The sequence below is a fragment of the Mustela erminea genome, chromosome 9, assembly GCF_009829155.1.
Source record: "Mustela erminea isolate mMusErm1 chromosome 9, mMusErm1.Pri, whole genome shotgun sequence".
Taxonomy (NCBI): domain Eukaryota; kingdom Metazoa; phylum Chordata; class Mammalia; order Carnivora; family Mustelidae; genus Mustela; species Mustela erminea.
This window is the reverse complement of record NC_045622.1, coordinates 64,046,315-64,063,800: the sequence shown is the minus strand read 5'-3', so window position 1 is coordinate 64,063,800 and position 17,486 is coordinate 64,046,315. Positions and strand designations below refer to the sequence as shown.

General features: G+C 45.6%; 1 protein-coding gene across 3 annotated transcripts in view; it reads left to right on the top strand.

Moving 5' to 3' along the window:
- SCUBE2 (signal peptide, CUB domain and EGF like domain containing 2) overlaps positions 1-17,486 on the top strand; it is a 68,836-nt gene that overhangs the window by 19,341 nt on the left and 32,009 nt on the right. The window contains exons 6-14 of one of the 3 annotated variants that reach the window (XM_032357953.1): positions 898-1,023; positions 4,314-4,430; positions 5,273-5,362; positions 10,974-11,090; positions 12,026-12,148; positions 14,585-14,701; positions 15,932-16,054; positions 16,438-16,554; positions 16,817-16,903. In XM_032357953.1, the coding sequence (XP_032213844.1) occupies positions 898-1,023; positions 4,314-4,430; positions 5,273-5,362; positions 10,974-11,090; positions 12,026-12,148; positions 14,585-14,701; positions 15,932-16,054; positions 16,438-16,554; positions 16,817-16,903 (1,017 nt within the window). The remainder of the gene's footprint in view (positions 1-897; positions 1,024-4,313; positions 4,431-5,272; positions 5,363-10,973; positions 11,091-12,025; positions 12,149-14,584; positions 14,702-15,931; positions 16,055-16,437; positions 16,555-16,816; positions 16,904-17,486) is intronic. The other 2 variants (XM_032357954.1, XM_032357955.1) reach the window with 2 other exon arrangements.

Genomic DNA, 17,486 nt, shown 5'->3' with positions numbered 1-17,486 from the left:
TGCAATGAAAATGAGAGTCTACCTGGAGAGAATTTTACAGTGGCTGCAGAAACCACCTGCTTGCGGGCTCTCTCTGCTCCCTTGCTGGTGTGCTTCAAGCCCGCCATGGGGGGTGGGGTGCAGAGATTAAATGAGAGTGCTCACAGAAGAGAGGCCCCTGGGCCAGTGTTCGTGTGCTGATGCCAGTAGTCACAGTCACCTCCAAAATGTGCATTTGGTTAGGGGAGAGATGAGGGTTGATGTTTTCAGAAAATCATCTTCAAGAGTATGTGAAAACTTTGGCCATCTTCATCTATCTGCAGATTTTCTTTTTTCTTTCTTTCTTTCTTTCTTTTCTTTTTAAGATTTTATATATTTGACAGAGAGATAGTGAGAGAGGAAACACAGCAGGGGGAGTGGGAGAGGGAGAAGCAGGTTTCCTGCAGGGCTTGATCCCAGGACCCTGGGATCATTACCTGAATGGAAGGCAGATGCTCAAGGACTGAGCCACCCAGGCGCCACTATCTGCAGATTTTCTTAGAGAGATCCTCCTTCTTTCTTTGTCTTCTTGGTCAGCATGGGTAACAACCTGGCAGAGAGTCTAAGCTGGTTCCTGGGGTCTGCAGGCATGGCTCTACAACCACCAGAGAGCCCCTGGTGGGCGCTTTCTTTTCTGTGTATTAGGAGAGGGCTCTTTCCGCTTTAGGAGTCTTGAGACATCGTATCTCTTGGGTGACAGAGGAAATTTGTCATGTCTCTGTTAATTGACCTGATTGGATTTTAATGACATGTTCTCTTAAAATGTGGGGCTGACGGAGACCCAAGCTGTCAGATCCCACTGTCCAGCCTTGGCAATGCCCCTGGGGCTGCAGACTCTATGCACAGTCTGGTCACTGGCTGCATGCTGCTCTTTTGCAGAGGGTCTGAGCTGCATGAATCAGAATCACGGCTGTAGTCACATCTGCAAGGAGGCCCCAAGGGGCAGCGTTGCCTGTGAGTGCCGGCCAGGCTTTGAGCTGGCCAAGAACCAGAGAGACTGTGTCTGTAAGTACAGCCTAGCACATGCCTGTGCTGGGATCCAGCCTGCCCCAGACATTGTCTTGTGCAGCCCAGCATCAGAAACGCCACCTCATGACACAGTGGTCATGTCAGGGAAGGTGGGTGTCAAGGGATACTCACCTCCACTGAGGACTAAGTTTGCTGCACCGGGGGTGGTCTCCCCCAGGGAAGGGAGGAAGGAAGATGATGCTTTTTAAGGAAACCAATCAGAAGGAAATAAAATCCAGAAGGACCGTGAATGCTGGGGCTGGTCTCCCTGTTCCCACAGAATAAAATCAGATGTGGTCATCTGGCAACCCCAGCTCTTTGCTACCTGGTCCTGCTCCTTTTTCTTTTAAGATTTTATTTATTTATTTGACAGAGATCACAAGTAGGCAGAGAGGCAGGCAGAGAGAGGAGGAAGCAGGCTCCCCACTGAACAGAGAGCCTGATTCAGGGCTCGATCCCAGGATCCCAGGATCGTGACCTGAGCCGAAGGCAGAGGCTTTAACCCACTGAGCTACCTAGGTGCCTCCTGGTCCTGCTTCTTGTATAAGCCACATCTGCCTCCTTTTCCCAAAACCCAGCCTCTGCCTGTCAGAGAACAGCCCGTGTCCCTTCGTACTTCCAGGCCTTCTCCAAGTACTCCTCCAGATCTGGCTTGGTGAATTCTCACTCAGCTTTCAATATTCTGCTTAACTTCTAATAATGACAAGCAGAATAGGGACTTTTAAAAAAAGATTTTATTAATTTATTTGACACAGAGAGAGAGGGGGAGAGACAGAACACAGCAGGGGGTGTGGCAAGGAGAGGGAGAACAGGCTTCCCACTGAGGAGAGAGTCCCAAGTAGGGCTCGATCCCAGAACCCTGGAATCATGACCTGAGCCGAAGACAGATGCTTAACCAATTGAGCCATTCAGGCGCCCAGAGATTAACTACTATTGAGAGCACATTTACTACGTGTAAAGGCTTGTCCAAAGATGTACCAATTCCACTGACTTCTTAATATCACCGCCCTATTGAGCTAAGTATTATTATCCTCATTTTTAGTAGAGAAAATTGTGGAGAAGGTAAAGCAACAAGGTTGCATAGGAAGCATGTGCCCAGTTAGGGTTCAGATGTAGGTACTCCTAGCTCTACAGCCTGGTGCACCTCGCTAACTGTCTCCAGAAGCCTGCCCTGACCAGCCAGGCAGCCACTTTGTATTTTGGCTCTCACAACACTGTTGGTTCCTCAATGATAACACATGACACATGTGCTGAATTGTGCATTTATGTGTCTGTCCCCCCAGCTGCGAACACCCCAGTCAGGACCTCCTCTTATTTTTGCCCCTCAGTTGTTCCCCAGTGCCCAGCACAGGATGTGCTACATACTTGTTTACTAAATGAATGAATGGTGTCCACAGTCCGGACACAGCTGCCCCATGATGATGAAACACAAGAATGAAACTCCAACTGGTCATAGGAAACAACCAGCCATTAAAGGTATTCCTAAACCACTATTTGTGCCAGACGAAATGTGGACGGTTTTCCTTTAGCAAGTTTTCCCAAAGCCATGGACCTTCTATAATTCCCCTGCAGTTTGCTAGGGATGGTTTTTTATAGCGAGTCGACCTTAGTGGTTAAGAGAGGAGGAGGTTGTTTCTCTGGTGAAGGCCTTCTCTTCAGTTTCCATCACAAAGCAGAGTGGGCGGCCCTGAAACCTGTCAAACCAGGGCTGGTACCACCACCACAACCACCACCTGGGGCCCCTAAAAGTAAGGCTGTCCCTGAGAGCTTCCAGTGGGCTGAGCAAAGTGGAAACTGCCTTCCTCGCTCCTGGTCTCTTCACAAGGAGGACCTGGGTCTCCAGATGAGGTTCTCTTCTGGAGTGAGACTCTGGGCATTTCAGTCTTTCAGGGACCAGTAGAATACCTGGAATTAATTAATTAATTAATTAAAGATTTTATTTATCAGAGAATGCACAAGAACACAAGCAGGGGGAATGGCAGGCAGAGGGAGAAGCAGGCTCCTTGCTAAGCAGGAAGCCCAACATGGGACTCAATCCCAGGACCCTGGGATCACCACCTGAGCCGAAGGCAGATGCTTAACCGACTGGGCCACCCAGATGTCCCAATACCTGGAATTTAAAATTTAAAATATTAAAATATTTTAAGAGGTCACTTCTCACATAATATTATAATCACATTTGGGGAAAGAACAAAAAAGAAAAAAAAAGTTGCAGAATTGTACCACATAACCAGCTGTTTCACTTTTTTTTTTTTTTTAAAGACTTTATTTATTTATTTGACAGAGAGAAATCAGAAGTAGGCAGAGAGGCAGGTGGAGAGAAAGGGGGAAGCAGGCTTCTGTTGAGCGGAGAGCCCAATGTGGGGCTCGATCCCAAGACCCTGAGATCATGACCTGAGCCGAAGACAGAGGCTTAAACCACTGAGCCACCCAGGCGCCCCTGTTTCATTTTGTTTTGCTCTTCCTTCCTGCCCCTTCACTGTTTTCATATTCCTGTTTAGTTGATCTCATGTGTACACAGTGTTTACCTCACTGTGATCTCAGAAGAGTTTCTTTCTAACATCACAAATATGTATTTAGTTTTTTTTTTTAACTGGAAAAATTACATATGCCTGTGTAAGTATTCAAACAGTTCTAAGGATGTAAAGAAAACATATTCTTCCTTCTCCCATTTTTCCTACTAGAGGTAACCACTGTTCACTTTGACGAATACATAGTTTTGAGTTGGTTTTTTTTTTTTTTTGGCTGATCATCAATAAATTCATACAGTCTTCATAATTCTTGGGTAATGTTGCATTAATTGTGTGCAGAGTCATCATTTCCTCTGAATATCCTCCCTTCTAACTAATCTAGATAGAATCACATGAGAGAAATCTTAACATATATGTACAAATGAACATTATCTGTTTCTTCCAGCCATAAAGTGCTATAACATTTTCTATAGGCCCAGTACAGCTGAATTAATAGGCAAAATTCTCCTGATAGACCAACGCAGTAGTCTAGAATCCTTTGGCATAATTCCCCTTGAAAAATGAAAGGGGAATGCCTTCCTATCCCCATCTTCCTATGTAATTGCTCAAAACTGTCTTTTGGGATTTCCTGGATTCGTACTGTATCTACATAGATAGCGGCAGGCTCTGAGTCAGAGTTACTTGTTTTATGCACCATGTCTAGCATATACAAGGTGCTCAGATGCTTACTGAATGATTATCAGAGACCTTCTGAAACAAAAGCAGCCCCATTTGTGGAAATGCATGGCCCAACATGTTGATTCCTTTTCATCTCAGTGACCTGTAACCATGGAAACGGTGGGTGCCAGCACTCATGCGAGGACACTGCTGAAGGCCCCGAGTGTAGCTGCCATCCACAGTACAAGATGCATGCAGATGGGAGGAGCTGCCTCGGTGAGTGACCCCAATACTTGGTAAGGGTCTGCCCACCTATAACCCTAACCATAACCCTAACAATAACCTCTGACCCTTAACCTTAACCCCTAACCCCTAAACTTAACCCTAACCCCTAATCCTCTAGCTTCTAGCCCCCTAACCCCCAAACCCCTAGCCCTGTCCCTGACTGTGAATGGTGTTTAGCACCAGGTTCAGGGTGCTCCTGGTCCATTTGCCTCCAAACAGGTCCCGTGCTATCTTACACGTGACAGTGGGAGTAAGTGGTCTAGTCCTCAGAGGGGGTCTCTCTCTCTCTCTCTTCCTGTGCCACCTCGGAAAGCCCTTTCTCTCCTAGATGAGGGGGCTCCTGAAGATGGTGTTCTGAGGACTGGGACATTGCATCCTAAGGGGCCAGGGCCATGTGAAGTTAAAGCTAGCCATTTGTGATGACTTAGTGGCCATTATGGTGAGCAGAAGACAGGGTTGCGTATTTCTGTCAGGATGCCAATCCTGTACTTCGTGGCATGTCTTTGGCTAGCTCCATTTAGAGGTTCCCAGGCCCAAGATTCTTTTTTGTCCTGGACTAAGGGCATTGGAGGGAATCTGAAGCTTGCATTCGCTGGTGTCTCTGGTCACTGCCATATGCTTCAAAAATCTTTTCCAACATTAACTAAGGCTCTGTGGCCATGTCACCGGCCTTGTTCCCCACAGAGCCTCATTACAACACATTATTACTGAGCGAACAGAATCTCGTATCCTCCATTGTTCTCACGTCTGGGGTTTCAGCAGAAGGGGTTGTGCAGGGGTGAGTCATCGGACTCGTTCACTCTGCAAACTGTGCTCTTTGGTGTCTCTTACAGAGCGAGAAGACTCTGCTCCGGAGGGGACAGAGAGCAATGCCACGTTGGTGGTGGACGGCGACAAGCGGGTGAAGCGGCGGTTGCTTATGGGTAGGCGCCTCCCCCACCCTTCCCTGGCCACTGTCGTCGACCCTCTCCCTCCCTCATTTACTACCTCAGGCCTGCACTTGGGGCCCATGCCCCCTCAGACCAGCTGGACCAGGGTTAGCAGCTCCTGTCAAGCCAGGTGTGTCTGCTCTTCCCCCACAGCTGTCACTCAGTCCCCATCCAAGGACCTGGCAGTTGTGGGAAGGGCACCAGCCCCGAGAATGGCCTGGTTAGGGTCCCAGGGCTGCCCCCACCTGGCGAATGGCCCTGAGCCTGTGTCTTGGGTCTTTCAACTGGGGATCATAAAACCTACCTCTTAGGGTTCTCAGCAAGCTCAGTGAGGATGATAATGTGTGGAAGTGCCCAGAGTCCAATGCCTGGGACTTCATAGGTGGTCAGTGAATGTCAGCTCCAATTCTTCGGAGCGGCTGTGAGCAGGGAGGCACTTTGGGCCATCCCTGGCTCAGCATGGCCATGTGTCTGGGGTTTTTGTCAGCGAAGTCCTTGTCTCTCTGACTTCAGTCTGTGCTGCTGGCAAAAGAGATGAATGCAGAAGAGCAGCACTTGGCAGTGGGGTGTGGGAAGGTCTGCCGGCAGAGCTGGAGACGGGAGCAGAAGTAGAGGCCGTGGCTGTGGGGCGGCTGTCAGATCCCTGGGTGCGTTATTATTCTGGAGAAAGCTTGGCTTGACCGGGACAAAGCCGACTTTTTGATAGCTTCTAGATTTAACAGGTAATATATTGAGCAGCCACGGGTTACGGGGCACGTGACATTTCTGAGCTCTTTTCTGCCCTCTTAAAGTTATTTTTAATTGTGTTAATTCAAAATACTACATACGAATAATATTAAAAAAACACCCTTAAGGACCTAATTAGTGCTATTAAGCTTGTAATGAAATATCATTTCCTTGCTTCAGAACTTCCGTTTCCCTCATCCCATTTGCCAGAGGTTGCAATTTCCATTTCTCCCAGTTGTTTCTTCTTCTCACTCCCCTTCCCCCATATTTCTGAAGAGTGAATACAATTATTTCTCTTTTTCTTGTTTTATTATATTATGCACTTATTTCCTGATATGACAGTTTTGGGTGTTAGCTGGGACTTCTTACCACAGAGCACACCGAGCTTTAGCTCTCTTCTGCCCCCTCCCCCAATGCACGCGCTCTCTCTCTCCCACACCTTTACTGTAGTTCTATCACTATTGAAATCAACATTGTATATTTACATCATTGTGACTGTGAATATCTAAATGTGAGTCACCCCCACCATGTAGTGTGCTGTGATTATTATTGTCTTTGTTTGCCTACGTTTCTAAGTACCTCTTACCAGTTCTTTTGCACATCTTGAGCAGAGTTCTAAAACCCTTTCAATGTGTTCAAATACAGCAATCAACTTATTAATTCCATTTCTTAAAAAGTGTTTTCTGGGGGCACCTGGGTGACTCAGTCAGTTAAGGGTCTGCCTTTGGCTCAGGCCATGATCTCAGGGTCCTGGGATCAAACCCCTCACTGGGCTCCCTCCTCAGCAGGGAGCCTGCTTCTCCCCCTGCCCCTACCCCCTGCTCATGCTCTCTCTCACTGTGTTTTGTGCATTCTCAAATAAATAAATAAAATCTTTTTTTTTTTTTTTTTTTTTTTCTGAGTGTTCCTCTGACCAACCCCGGGGCTGGCTGCACACCTCTCATTTCAGCCTTCCAGCTAGCTCCAGCTTGGGAATCCCCCTCACCTTGCTCCCATGTCTGTGGACCCCATGTCTTCCCTGCTGTTAGTTCACGTGGGTAGGTATAGATTGTTAAAAACCTCCCATGCCTGGAAATGCCTTTTACTCTATTTTTATTGAGCATTTGGCTCAGTATAGAATTCAGAGTTGTGAGTAGTGAGTGCTCTACTGTTTTCAAGGATTCAGTGTTGTTTCAAGAAGTCTGAAGTCCTTTTTATTCTTGATCCTTTGAATGGAACCCATGAAAGTTTCTCTCTGGTTGTTTTTAGGGTTTTCTCCTTGTCCCTGGTGGTCTGAAATTTCACAATAGCGACCCTCATAATGGGACTTTTCCCACCTGTTGTGCTGAATGCCTTTCCAATATGGACAGTGGAGCACCCTGGTTCTGAGAAAGTTCCTTACATTTTTTTCTTTGATAATTTTCTTAAAAAAAAAAAAAATTAATTAATTAATTAAATTTGACAGAGAGAAAGAGGGAGTGAAAGCAGGAACACAAGCAAGGGGAGGGAGAGAGAGAGAACCAGTCTTCCTGTGGAACTGGGAGCCCGACATGGGCCTCGATTCCAGGACCCTGAGATCATGACCCAAGCCAAAGGCAGACGCTTAAAGACTGAGCCACCCAGATGCCCCTCTTTGATAAATTTTCTTCACTACATATTCCTATTCTTCCTCTCTGAAACTTCTGTCAGTTGGCTGTTTTAACTCCGCTAATTTTTCTTCTCTTAACTTTAATTTTTGTTCTGCTTCCTAGGAGATTTTTCATCTTCTTTCTTCTAACCCTCTACAGGATCCTTTTTAAATTTCTGCTTTCGTATTTTAATTTTTTAAAAATGTTACTTACGTCTTCTGTTGGAGGCGCCTATTCATATTTCATGAATGCTTTCCTTAGCTCTCTGGGGAAATTAGTCATGAGATTTTTAAAACTTTTCTCTCGTTTCTTGTATTGTCTTTGTTTCTTCCAAGTTCCCTTTTCCCTATTCATTTGATTGGGTGTGTTTATTTAATATTAAAGTCCTTCTTGGAGGCACCTGGGTGGCTCAGTGGGTTGAGGCCTCTGCCTTCGGCTCTGGTCGTCGTCCCAGAGTCCTGGGATCGAGCCCCTCCTCGGGCTCTTTGCTCAGCAGGGAGCCTGCTTCCTCCTCTCTCTCTGCCTGCCTCTCTGCCTACTTGTGATCTCCGTCTGTCAAATAAATAAAATCTTTAATTAAAAAAAAAAAAGGCCTTCCTGAAATGTCTGGTGATTCGAGGCTGACTCTTCATATTTAATAGTGAAATACTAAAAAGTTAACTGAGTGTTCTACCAGCCAATAGGCTTTAAACTTGGATGACTAGGCAGTGACTTGGCTGTTTCATTTCGAGACCCTGAAATGCCAGTGTCTAAATGTCTTTTCACTTGGCCAGGCCAGTTTAGGTGGAGAGGAATCCTTCAGTCTCCTGCCGAGGGGACATAGACTTGACCACCAGTGATCCTGGAGCTGGGGAGGTGGGGGTAGTGGAGGTGGGGCTTTGAGATCTCTCTTTTCAGGGTACAGACTTTCACCTGACAGTGTTCCTCCTCCCTCCTGCTCTTCCTGGTATCCTTGAGTCTAGTGCTTCTCTGGTCCCACTTCTTCAGAAGATGAATTTCTCTGCTGTGGCCCAAATAGGGAAGGGGTAGTCACTTGGCTGTGGAATTTAGGAGGGGATCTGAGGGTTTATCCATTTGTTATATAGACATATAATAATCTTCCTATTTTTAACTTCTTCCTCACCTCTGCCTTTAGGGTAAGTTAGCAACTCCAGTTCCTGGGCCTTTCTGGGGTTCTGTGGCTCACCTGAGCTTACCATTTGTTGGTACCCCCTCTGCAGACTGCTAGGGTTTAGCTTTCTGCTTTGTCCATTACTGCCCCTCCTTGACATGTCACTTACGGGATATTTGACGTTTTTCATCTATTGTCTTTGCTTCCATTTCCTTCGTCGTTAGGGATTTGTACTTTTATTTAATTTTTTCTAAGATTTTATTTATTTATTTATTTGACAGAGATATAGAGCACAAATAGGCAGACAGGCAGGCAGAGGCAGAGAGAGAAGCAGGCTCCCTGCTGAGCAAGGACCCCCCCCTTCCTGCCATGGGGGACTCCATCCCAGGACCCTGAGATCATGACCCAGGCCAAAGGCAGAAGCTTAACTGACTGAACCACCCAGGCATCCCGGATTTGTACTTTTAATTTTAAACATTTTAATTTTAGTATAGTTAATATACAGTGTTATATTAGTTTCAGGTGTATAATATAGTGATTCAGCACTTCTATATATGACCCAGTACTCAACACAAGAGCCTACCTTAATCCCCATCACCTATTTTACCCATCCTCCCTCCCAACCTCCCCTCTGATGACCATCACTTTGTTCTCTGTAGTCAAGAGTCTGTTTCTTGGTTTCTCCCTCTTTTTTTCCTTTGCTCATTTGTTTTGTTTCTTAAATTCCACACAATGAGTGAAATCATATGGTATTTTTCTTTCTCTGACTTATTTCACTTAGCATAATACTCTCTAGCTACATCCGTGTCATTGCAAACGGCAAGAGTTTGTTCTTTTTTATGGCTTAGTAATATTCCATTGTGTGTGTGTGTGTGTGTGTGTGTGTGTGTGTGTGTGTGTGTGTGTGTACACACTACCTCTTCTTCATCCATTCATCAATCACTTGGACACTTGGGCTGTTTCCATATTTTGGCTATTGTATATCGTGCTGCTATAAACATTGGGGGGCAGTGCATGTATCCCTTTGAATTAGTGTTTACATATTTTGGGGGTAAATACCCAGTAGTGCGATTGCTGGATCATAGGGTAGTTCTATTTTTAACAATTTGAGGGACCTCCATACTGTTTTCTATAGTGGCTATACCAGTTCTTAAGGATTTATACTTTAGGGGCACCTGGGTGGCTCAGTGGGTTAAGCCTCTGCCTTCGGCTCAGGTCATGGTCCCAGGGTCCTGGGATCGAGCCCTGAATCAGGCTTTCTGCTCGGCAGGGACCCAGCTTCTCCCTCTCTCTCTGCCTGCCTCTCTGCCTACTTATGATTTCTCTCTGTCCAATAAATAAATAAAATCTTTTTTTAAAAAAGGATTTATACTTTAAAAAATCTATTCACTCTCATGTTAGGTTTTGAGAGGAAACAGAGATAAACTTATTCTGCCTGGCATATTTAATTAGAACTAAGCTTTCCCTCCAAGGCTCTACATTGATGTCGCTATGGAAGTAAAGTCAGTAAGTAAAACTAGAAGGACATTTGCTCATTGTTTCTCTTCTCTGTAGCTGTGACTTACCAACTGTGGCTGATTTTTCATGTACTTCTGACCATTCTTTCTCCTTTCAGGGAAAGGTAAACCCCTAATCTGAGTTGACTGACTGCTGCAAGGATGAAGTCATTGTTCTACAGCAAGGGAACGGTTGGAGTAGGCAAAGCTTGCCCTCTCTTGTTTTCCCCATTACTTATTTTGAAGGGAGAGGGTTCCGGATTAAGGAGGGACCATCTTCCTTTGCCCTGTTCTGCATTCGCATCTAGCTTTCCAGATATGGCCACACTGTGCAGGTCGGTGGCTACGGATCAGTAGGAACACGTAGTAGCTTCCGATCTGCCAGTGGAGGGGGGAAAGGCTCAGCAGGCTGGAGACACATTTTTAACCCTCTATCAAGCTTCTCTGGGAGATGTCACTCTTTTAGGTGGGTGAGAGGAGCTGCACCGGCTCTCCATTTATCTCACCTTCAGGTGGTAGAGATTTGGGCTACAACTGTGAGTGCACCACAGTGCTTTTTGGCTTCCGTGAACTTTGTCAAGCGTTAATCCTGCAGTCTTATCCTCTCTCCCAGCTGCATCAGGGCTTCTTTAGCAAGCTAACTGTCTTTCTTACCCCCTTGTCAGAAACGTGTGCTGTCAACAATGGAGGCTGTGATCGCACCTGTAAGGATACTTCGACAGGTGTTCATTGCAGTTGTCCTGTGGGATTCACACTCCAGTTGGATGGGAAGACCTGTAAAGGTAGCCTGTGCTTCTCCAAGCTGCTAATGTGTGGGGATAAAGGCAGCTCATCCCCTCCATACCTCCAGAGAGACTCCAGAAAGCTTATGATTCATTTCGGTGGAAGCTTTTCTTCCCTGGGCTAGTGGAAGATTATAATTGAGTAAGCTTAATTAGAGCCAACTTAATTACACTAACTGTTGAGAAGGTCAGCTTCTGCAAACATCAGATAACACAGGCAGCGGCCTTATTAGAAAAAAGGCAGAAGTTTAAGAAAACATTCATTTGCAAGTGATAAGATCACATCTCATAAATAACAGCCTAGAGATTATTATAGAAATAACAGCCAAGATTTTTATCCAGAGAACTTAATGAATAGCTGTACAATTAACTTTTACTGATGAATAGAGACCTCAGTGACCTGCTAGTATTTCATGGGCAAGAGTACAAAGGCTTAGTTCTTTAACATGATACAAAGCAGATAACCAGTTACCAGATGAAACTGAGAGAAGATAGGATTAATTTGAGTATCAGGAATCATTTAAAAGCTTTGAGGCTACTTGATCATCATATAATTTGCCCAAACAAATGTCCTAATTCCTTATAACTTTAATCATTAATCTGGAATGGAAAGTATACCGAAGGGAGCCCCCTTATCTCAAGAGAGCTGTGCAAGGATGAGAACTTAACAGGACATTACCATTCTTTTCCCATAACTTGTTTCCTTAATGCTAGTCAGAATTCTTGAGGGGCTGAGGCACTTGCTTTTCCCAGTTGGTTCAGCCAAACAAGAAAACATGTGTAAGATTGAAAACATGAGCAAACACCCTTCCATGCTTTCACAGGTCTGTTTCTGTAGCAGAGAGGAACGAAGCACGCACACAGTAGCACGTCAGGGATTTGGGGAAAGGCAGACCCATTTCGCTCTCTGATTTGCCCATGCTTGCCTGTTACAGATATCGATGAGTGCCAGAGCCGCAATGGAGGTTGCGATCATTTCTGCAAAAACACCGTGGGCAGTTTTGACTGCAGCTGCAAAAAGGGATTTAAATTATTAACAGATGAGAAGTCTTGCCAAGGTATGTGCTGAAACGTAGCCGGGCTGTGCAATGCCCGCTGGTCGGAGCCGAGAAGATGAAACCCCACACTGGCAGAGACTGGCTCCTTGGGCTTATGGACGGAGTCATTAATCTAACCTCCAGCCCATGCTTCACTTATTTCATCTGTTGGTAGAATAAAAACACTGATGTAGCTCACAAGTGTATTTTGGACATTAAGCTGTTAATGATTAGAGAACACCTCAAAGCATCCATCTGGTGTGATTACAGCAGAGCTCGCTGCCAGAAATGGCATGGATCACAGAGCGTAAACAGGTTTGCATTAGGGTGTTGAGATTATGAATAATTTTTCTCTTCTACATTTTCCTTTAGTTTTGTGGATTTTATGACAAAACTTGGTGGCAAAAATATGTAGGTTCTGTTAACATACCTTACTTTTTCCTAGCGAAAAGTTGAGGTCAACCCATAATCAAGGTCATGTACCGGTTGGTCTCTTCCTTATAGCCCTTGTTTTAATGACCAACCAGCCTTTGAGGCCTGGGAGAGGGAGGGAGGGGATTGAGTGGAGGCAATGCTGGTTGGTCTTCGGGCAGTGTTACAGACCTCCTCTTAGATGCATTGCTCCCACACAAGGGGTGTCAAGGAACCATCTTTAGGGAGCAGTTGTTGTTATTGATAACTCTTTGGGGGTGGTGGTAACTCTTTGGTGTGTTGGATGCGAGGCGTGATTGATATTTTCAGATGAACACCTTTTATGCCTCATGGATATACAGGAAGCCGCTCTCAGGAAAGATGTGCTGTCATGTAGTCTTGTTTCATTTCTGGGAATAAGAATAACCTAAATTATTTTGTTAGAAATCCCAGAATTAAAATCAGAAAATAATATTTACTCTCACTTCAAGTAATAAAAATGTAACATTACCCTTTTTTTTAATCTTACAGTGTGTGACTTAGGTTTCTCTGTTCTTTTTTCTCTTTCTTTTAATACATAATTTGTCAGGCAGTTCAAGTATAGCCCCATTTAAATTCAACAAGTTCATTCTAGATGACTATTGCATGGCTTTCTTTCATTGTACTTGGAAAGCAAATTTGATGTTCCACATAATGTTTCAGAATGTATAGAGCCAGAAATACTGTTTAAGCTGAGTAAACATATTAAAAAGAAATTAGAAAAGTGATCTCATTATTTTTGGCAAAGCAACAGCCCGTCATTTGCAGCCAAAGCCAGCTACTGAACAAGTCCACTTTCTCAACAACTGGCTGATGTTAATAACAGAATTCATAGAGTAACATCAATTACTAGGAAAGAAATGGACTTTTTCTTATTTTTCACTGATTGGTCTTGGTAGAAAGAATATTTTCACAAAACAGATTTACTGAAGAAACTGCCAGGATTTCTGGGAAAAGCTAGTGATGAAGAGGTTTTGTAAGAATTTGCCCTTTTTAATTTCATTTCTTCATCCCTCCAGTTCCTTCCAAATGTTTGTTTTTTATTAACATAGTTTCTTATGGCACATTTGATGTTGAAAAAGAGATCTAGCTCTGGGATAGTTGGCTTCCACGGAGCTCTGCACTGGTCCTGGGTTATCCATTTGGAGATGCAAGTCGTAAATCAGTTAAAACCCTCCAAAGAGTTGAGGAAGTGAAACACTGAAATTCTAGTCTACAGGAAAGATGTGAGGACCAGACCAGGGAAGAAGAGATGATTAGACTGACAAAGGCAGCCTCCTAAGCTAGTTTCCAGGACCCCAGCCAGAGCCAGCGATGCCTCCACCTTGGACCAGGACAGGAGGGGCTCTGTGGGACTGAACCATGGCAGAAGAACAAAGCCAAGGGATTGGCCAACAGGATCCAGTTTGGAGCTTAATCACCAAATTTTAGTGTCTGTGATAGAAAATCACTGAGGATGTTAGCATTCATGCATTCTTTTAGTGCAGAGGACATTAAAACCCAGTTGGCCTCTGGGGGCCCAAAGACTAATTCTGGAAAGATAAGAACAGGATTTATTTCCAACCCCCAACTGTTTTCTCCTTTCCATTTGCTATAGCTCATATAATCAGTACTGTTGCTTTACCAATAGTGATGTAACAACAGTAACGCATGGGTTAGCTTATCATTTGCAAACCCTTTTAAGGAATGTTATCTCATTTAGATTCATTTAAATATTTTAAATTACTCATCCCTGCAGATAAGCATGGGATAGAGAGAGGCCAACTGAGCTTAAAGGCAACTGCAATTTACAACAGAATTTAGAAATAAGGATTCTGATTGTGAGTATACTTACTGTAGACTACTCAACATTTTCTGTAACACAAGTGAGCAGGAGAACTGATGGACACTTTTAAAATTCTGTTTATGTTGTTTTTCTTGTTGGTCAGTGAGTGGAGTTATAGACCTGTTCTTTGTACTCACCCCTCAGCGTTGGTTTCAGCTCCCCTCTCCCTTTGACAATTACAGATGTGGATGAATGCTCTTTGGATAGGACCTGTGACCACAGCTGCCTCAACCACCCCGGAACATTCACATGTGCTTGCAACAAAGGGTACACCCTCTATGGCTTCACCCACTGCGGAGGTGAGCAGAGGGTCTAGAGGCAGGGGAGATTGGTCCTGCCGGGGAGCCAGGCCTACCTCCCACAGTTTCCCCAGGTCCCGGTCAAGTTTCCCGTACTGGGGAATGAGTGGGACATTTTAGTACAGCAGTAGTGAGTTCATCGATTCAAGGGAAGCATCTGCTAAGGGCTTAAAAACATTGATCCCTTTAACATGTTCCATTACGGAGCAGAGAGAAGAACTGAGCTAATCAACTGCGAACTCTTTATTGACTTTATTGATGTAGTATATTCAGACCGTGGGAGGATCTCTCAGGAGCTGATACCCTGTCTGTTGGAACCTGGAGCTGGAAGTGGACCATCAACTCCATCTGTCTGTGCTGTGCCCATGTAGCCTTGTGTTCTGATGTCATCTGTCCTGATGCTCATGTAGACTATGGCAAAAATCGGATTTGACCTCAACTGACTCCCACCCTGCCCCCCATGATCATCAGGTTCATTCAACGATCTTTGAGAATACAGATTCAGATTCTGATTCAGAATGGCTATGGCTTCCATGGTGATCCTGAGTATCCAAATGTTTAACCCGGGGCTTAAATACTTCCTGCCCAATTCTTGTACCCTGTGCTTAAGAAGAATTGGATAGCAGGAATTTGGTGTAGAAAACATCGTCTCTCCTTCTTTCTAATATATCCTTGGCATGGCTACACACATCCTCTTCTAGTCCATCAGGAAACCCCAAGGATGTGTGGCCTGAATACGGTGTCTGGGTTTTGGGTGGAGCTGCCTTACAACCTGGACTCGGTCTTGGGTAGATGCGGATTAAAGCAAGTAATTTCCCTTCTCTATAATTCAACTACTGAATATGAACTGTCCAATGAGGAGTCCTAACTCTGTCTCCCTTAGCATGTAACCCAGGAGGATGGTAGAACTTCACATTGGAGGCCTGTGCAGTGTTTGAGTTTGGACACGTGGAAGTAGAGTGTGTCCCCTTCTGAGCATCCTTAATGGGGGAAAGGTTTGGTCCAGAATGGAACTTGAGACCATCCTGGTGAAGCACGTGCCAGGAGACCCACAGAGTGGGGAGTGGGGTCAGCTGGGGCCCAGTGCACATCCTGAAGGCAGCTAGCACCTTCCCTTGGGTTAATGGATTTCGACCCTGTGACTTCCCTGCTGCTCCTTCCTCAGGGGAGGGATGGCACCAGCCTGGTCCCCCGCAGGCTGCTGTGACAGGAGAGTGTTTTGTCCTGCAGACACTGATGAGTGCAGCGTCAACAACGGGGGCTGTCAGCAGGTGTGTGTGAACACAGTGGGCAGCTACGAATGCCGATGCCACTCCGCGTACAAGCTCCACTGGAATAAAAAAGACTGTGTGGGTAAGGGGTCCCGCGTCTCTCAGTCCGCAGGCAGCTCTGTCCCCCCGGGGCCCGGAGTGCACCCGCCCTCATCTGCCCCTGATGCTTCTTCCCTCAGTGGCAGCAAGCCATTCTTGAAATAGTTCAAAAACAGGAGATACTTTACAGGCTCTTCAGTGTTTCCGTCTGTGCTTCTGTGTAGGTTGGAATCCCTTCTGTTTTCCTGCATGGGAAAAAAAAGAGCATGCAAGTAGCTTCTTTACCTTGGAGGGAAATAGTGCCCTGTGTCTTGAGTTCTGTGCTGGATATCAGCCCTCCCTTCTTTCCTTGGGGCCTTGGGTATCTGGGACTCACCTGGAAGTGTCCTGCTCTTTCTGTAAGTGTCTGCTTTTTGTCCTGTCCAGAGGTGAAGGGGGTCCTGCCCACTAGCGTATCACCCTATGTGTCCCTGCATTGCGGTAAGAGTGGCGGAGGAGACAGGTGCTTCCTCAGATGTCACTCGGGCATTCACCTCTCTCCAGGTGAGTGGGTCCCAGTCCCCCGGGCGAGTCCTCGTGCCAGGGCCAGGCCTTCCTGGCCGTTAGGTGTTCGATGCCCTCAAAGGGTTTCCAGGTCTTTGGCCAGCTGCCGCTTGACCATCAGGGAGGCTCATGCTTTGAGACCCCATATGCTGGGCATTTGTCTGTGGTTTCTGTGGCATGGGGGGCGGGAATCGAATATATCTGCTACCAGGAGAGACTGTAACCTTGCTTACATGTTGACAACCCACATTCTGTCTGTCAGGACTGCAAGAGGCCTACTCTGTCGCCTGTGGCTCTTCCTCTTCTCTCAGGAGCAAACAGCAAAAATCAAATGACTCAGCTTTCGGGGGTAATTACCAAATCTGCGTGTTCCTCTGGGGTTCACTGTGTTAAAAGGGCTTCGTTCTTGGGGTGCTGTTCTTGGGCATTGGCTTTATTTTCTTTTCTCTTAATCTCCTCAGTGCTGCGAGCACATCACAGGCTGTTCTTGTCCACAGCCTTGGAGCCTGAAAACTGACTCACCACGTAACAGATATTTACCAAGTGTCCACTGTGTGCTTGGAGGCTCTGTGTTCAGCCCTGGTGGGTCATCCTGTTGGGCAGAGGCCCACAGAACTCTGGGATCAGGAGACTCAAGTCTCCCAAACTCCCTGTACCTCAAAGGCCCAGCAGGCAGGGTGTGCCTGGAGCACCTGGCATTGGTGGAGGTAGACATAGGCATGACGGGGCAAACATTCTGTCCAGAGAAACAGTCCCAAACCCTTTCTGTTTGTCAGAAGACATAGAATGAAATGTAAAGACTTAAAGTAGCCTTATCCTCCCAGATTTAGAGATCTCTGTGATTACATCATGAGGACATCAATGAGGAAATTATTCTTTTTTTTTTAAGATTTTATTTATTTATTTGAGAGAGAGAGATAAAGAGAGAGAGA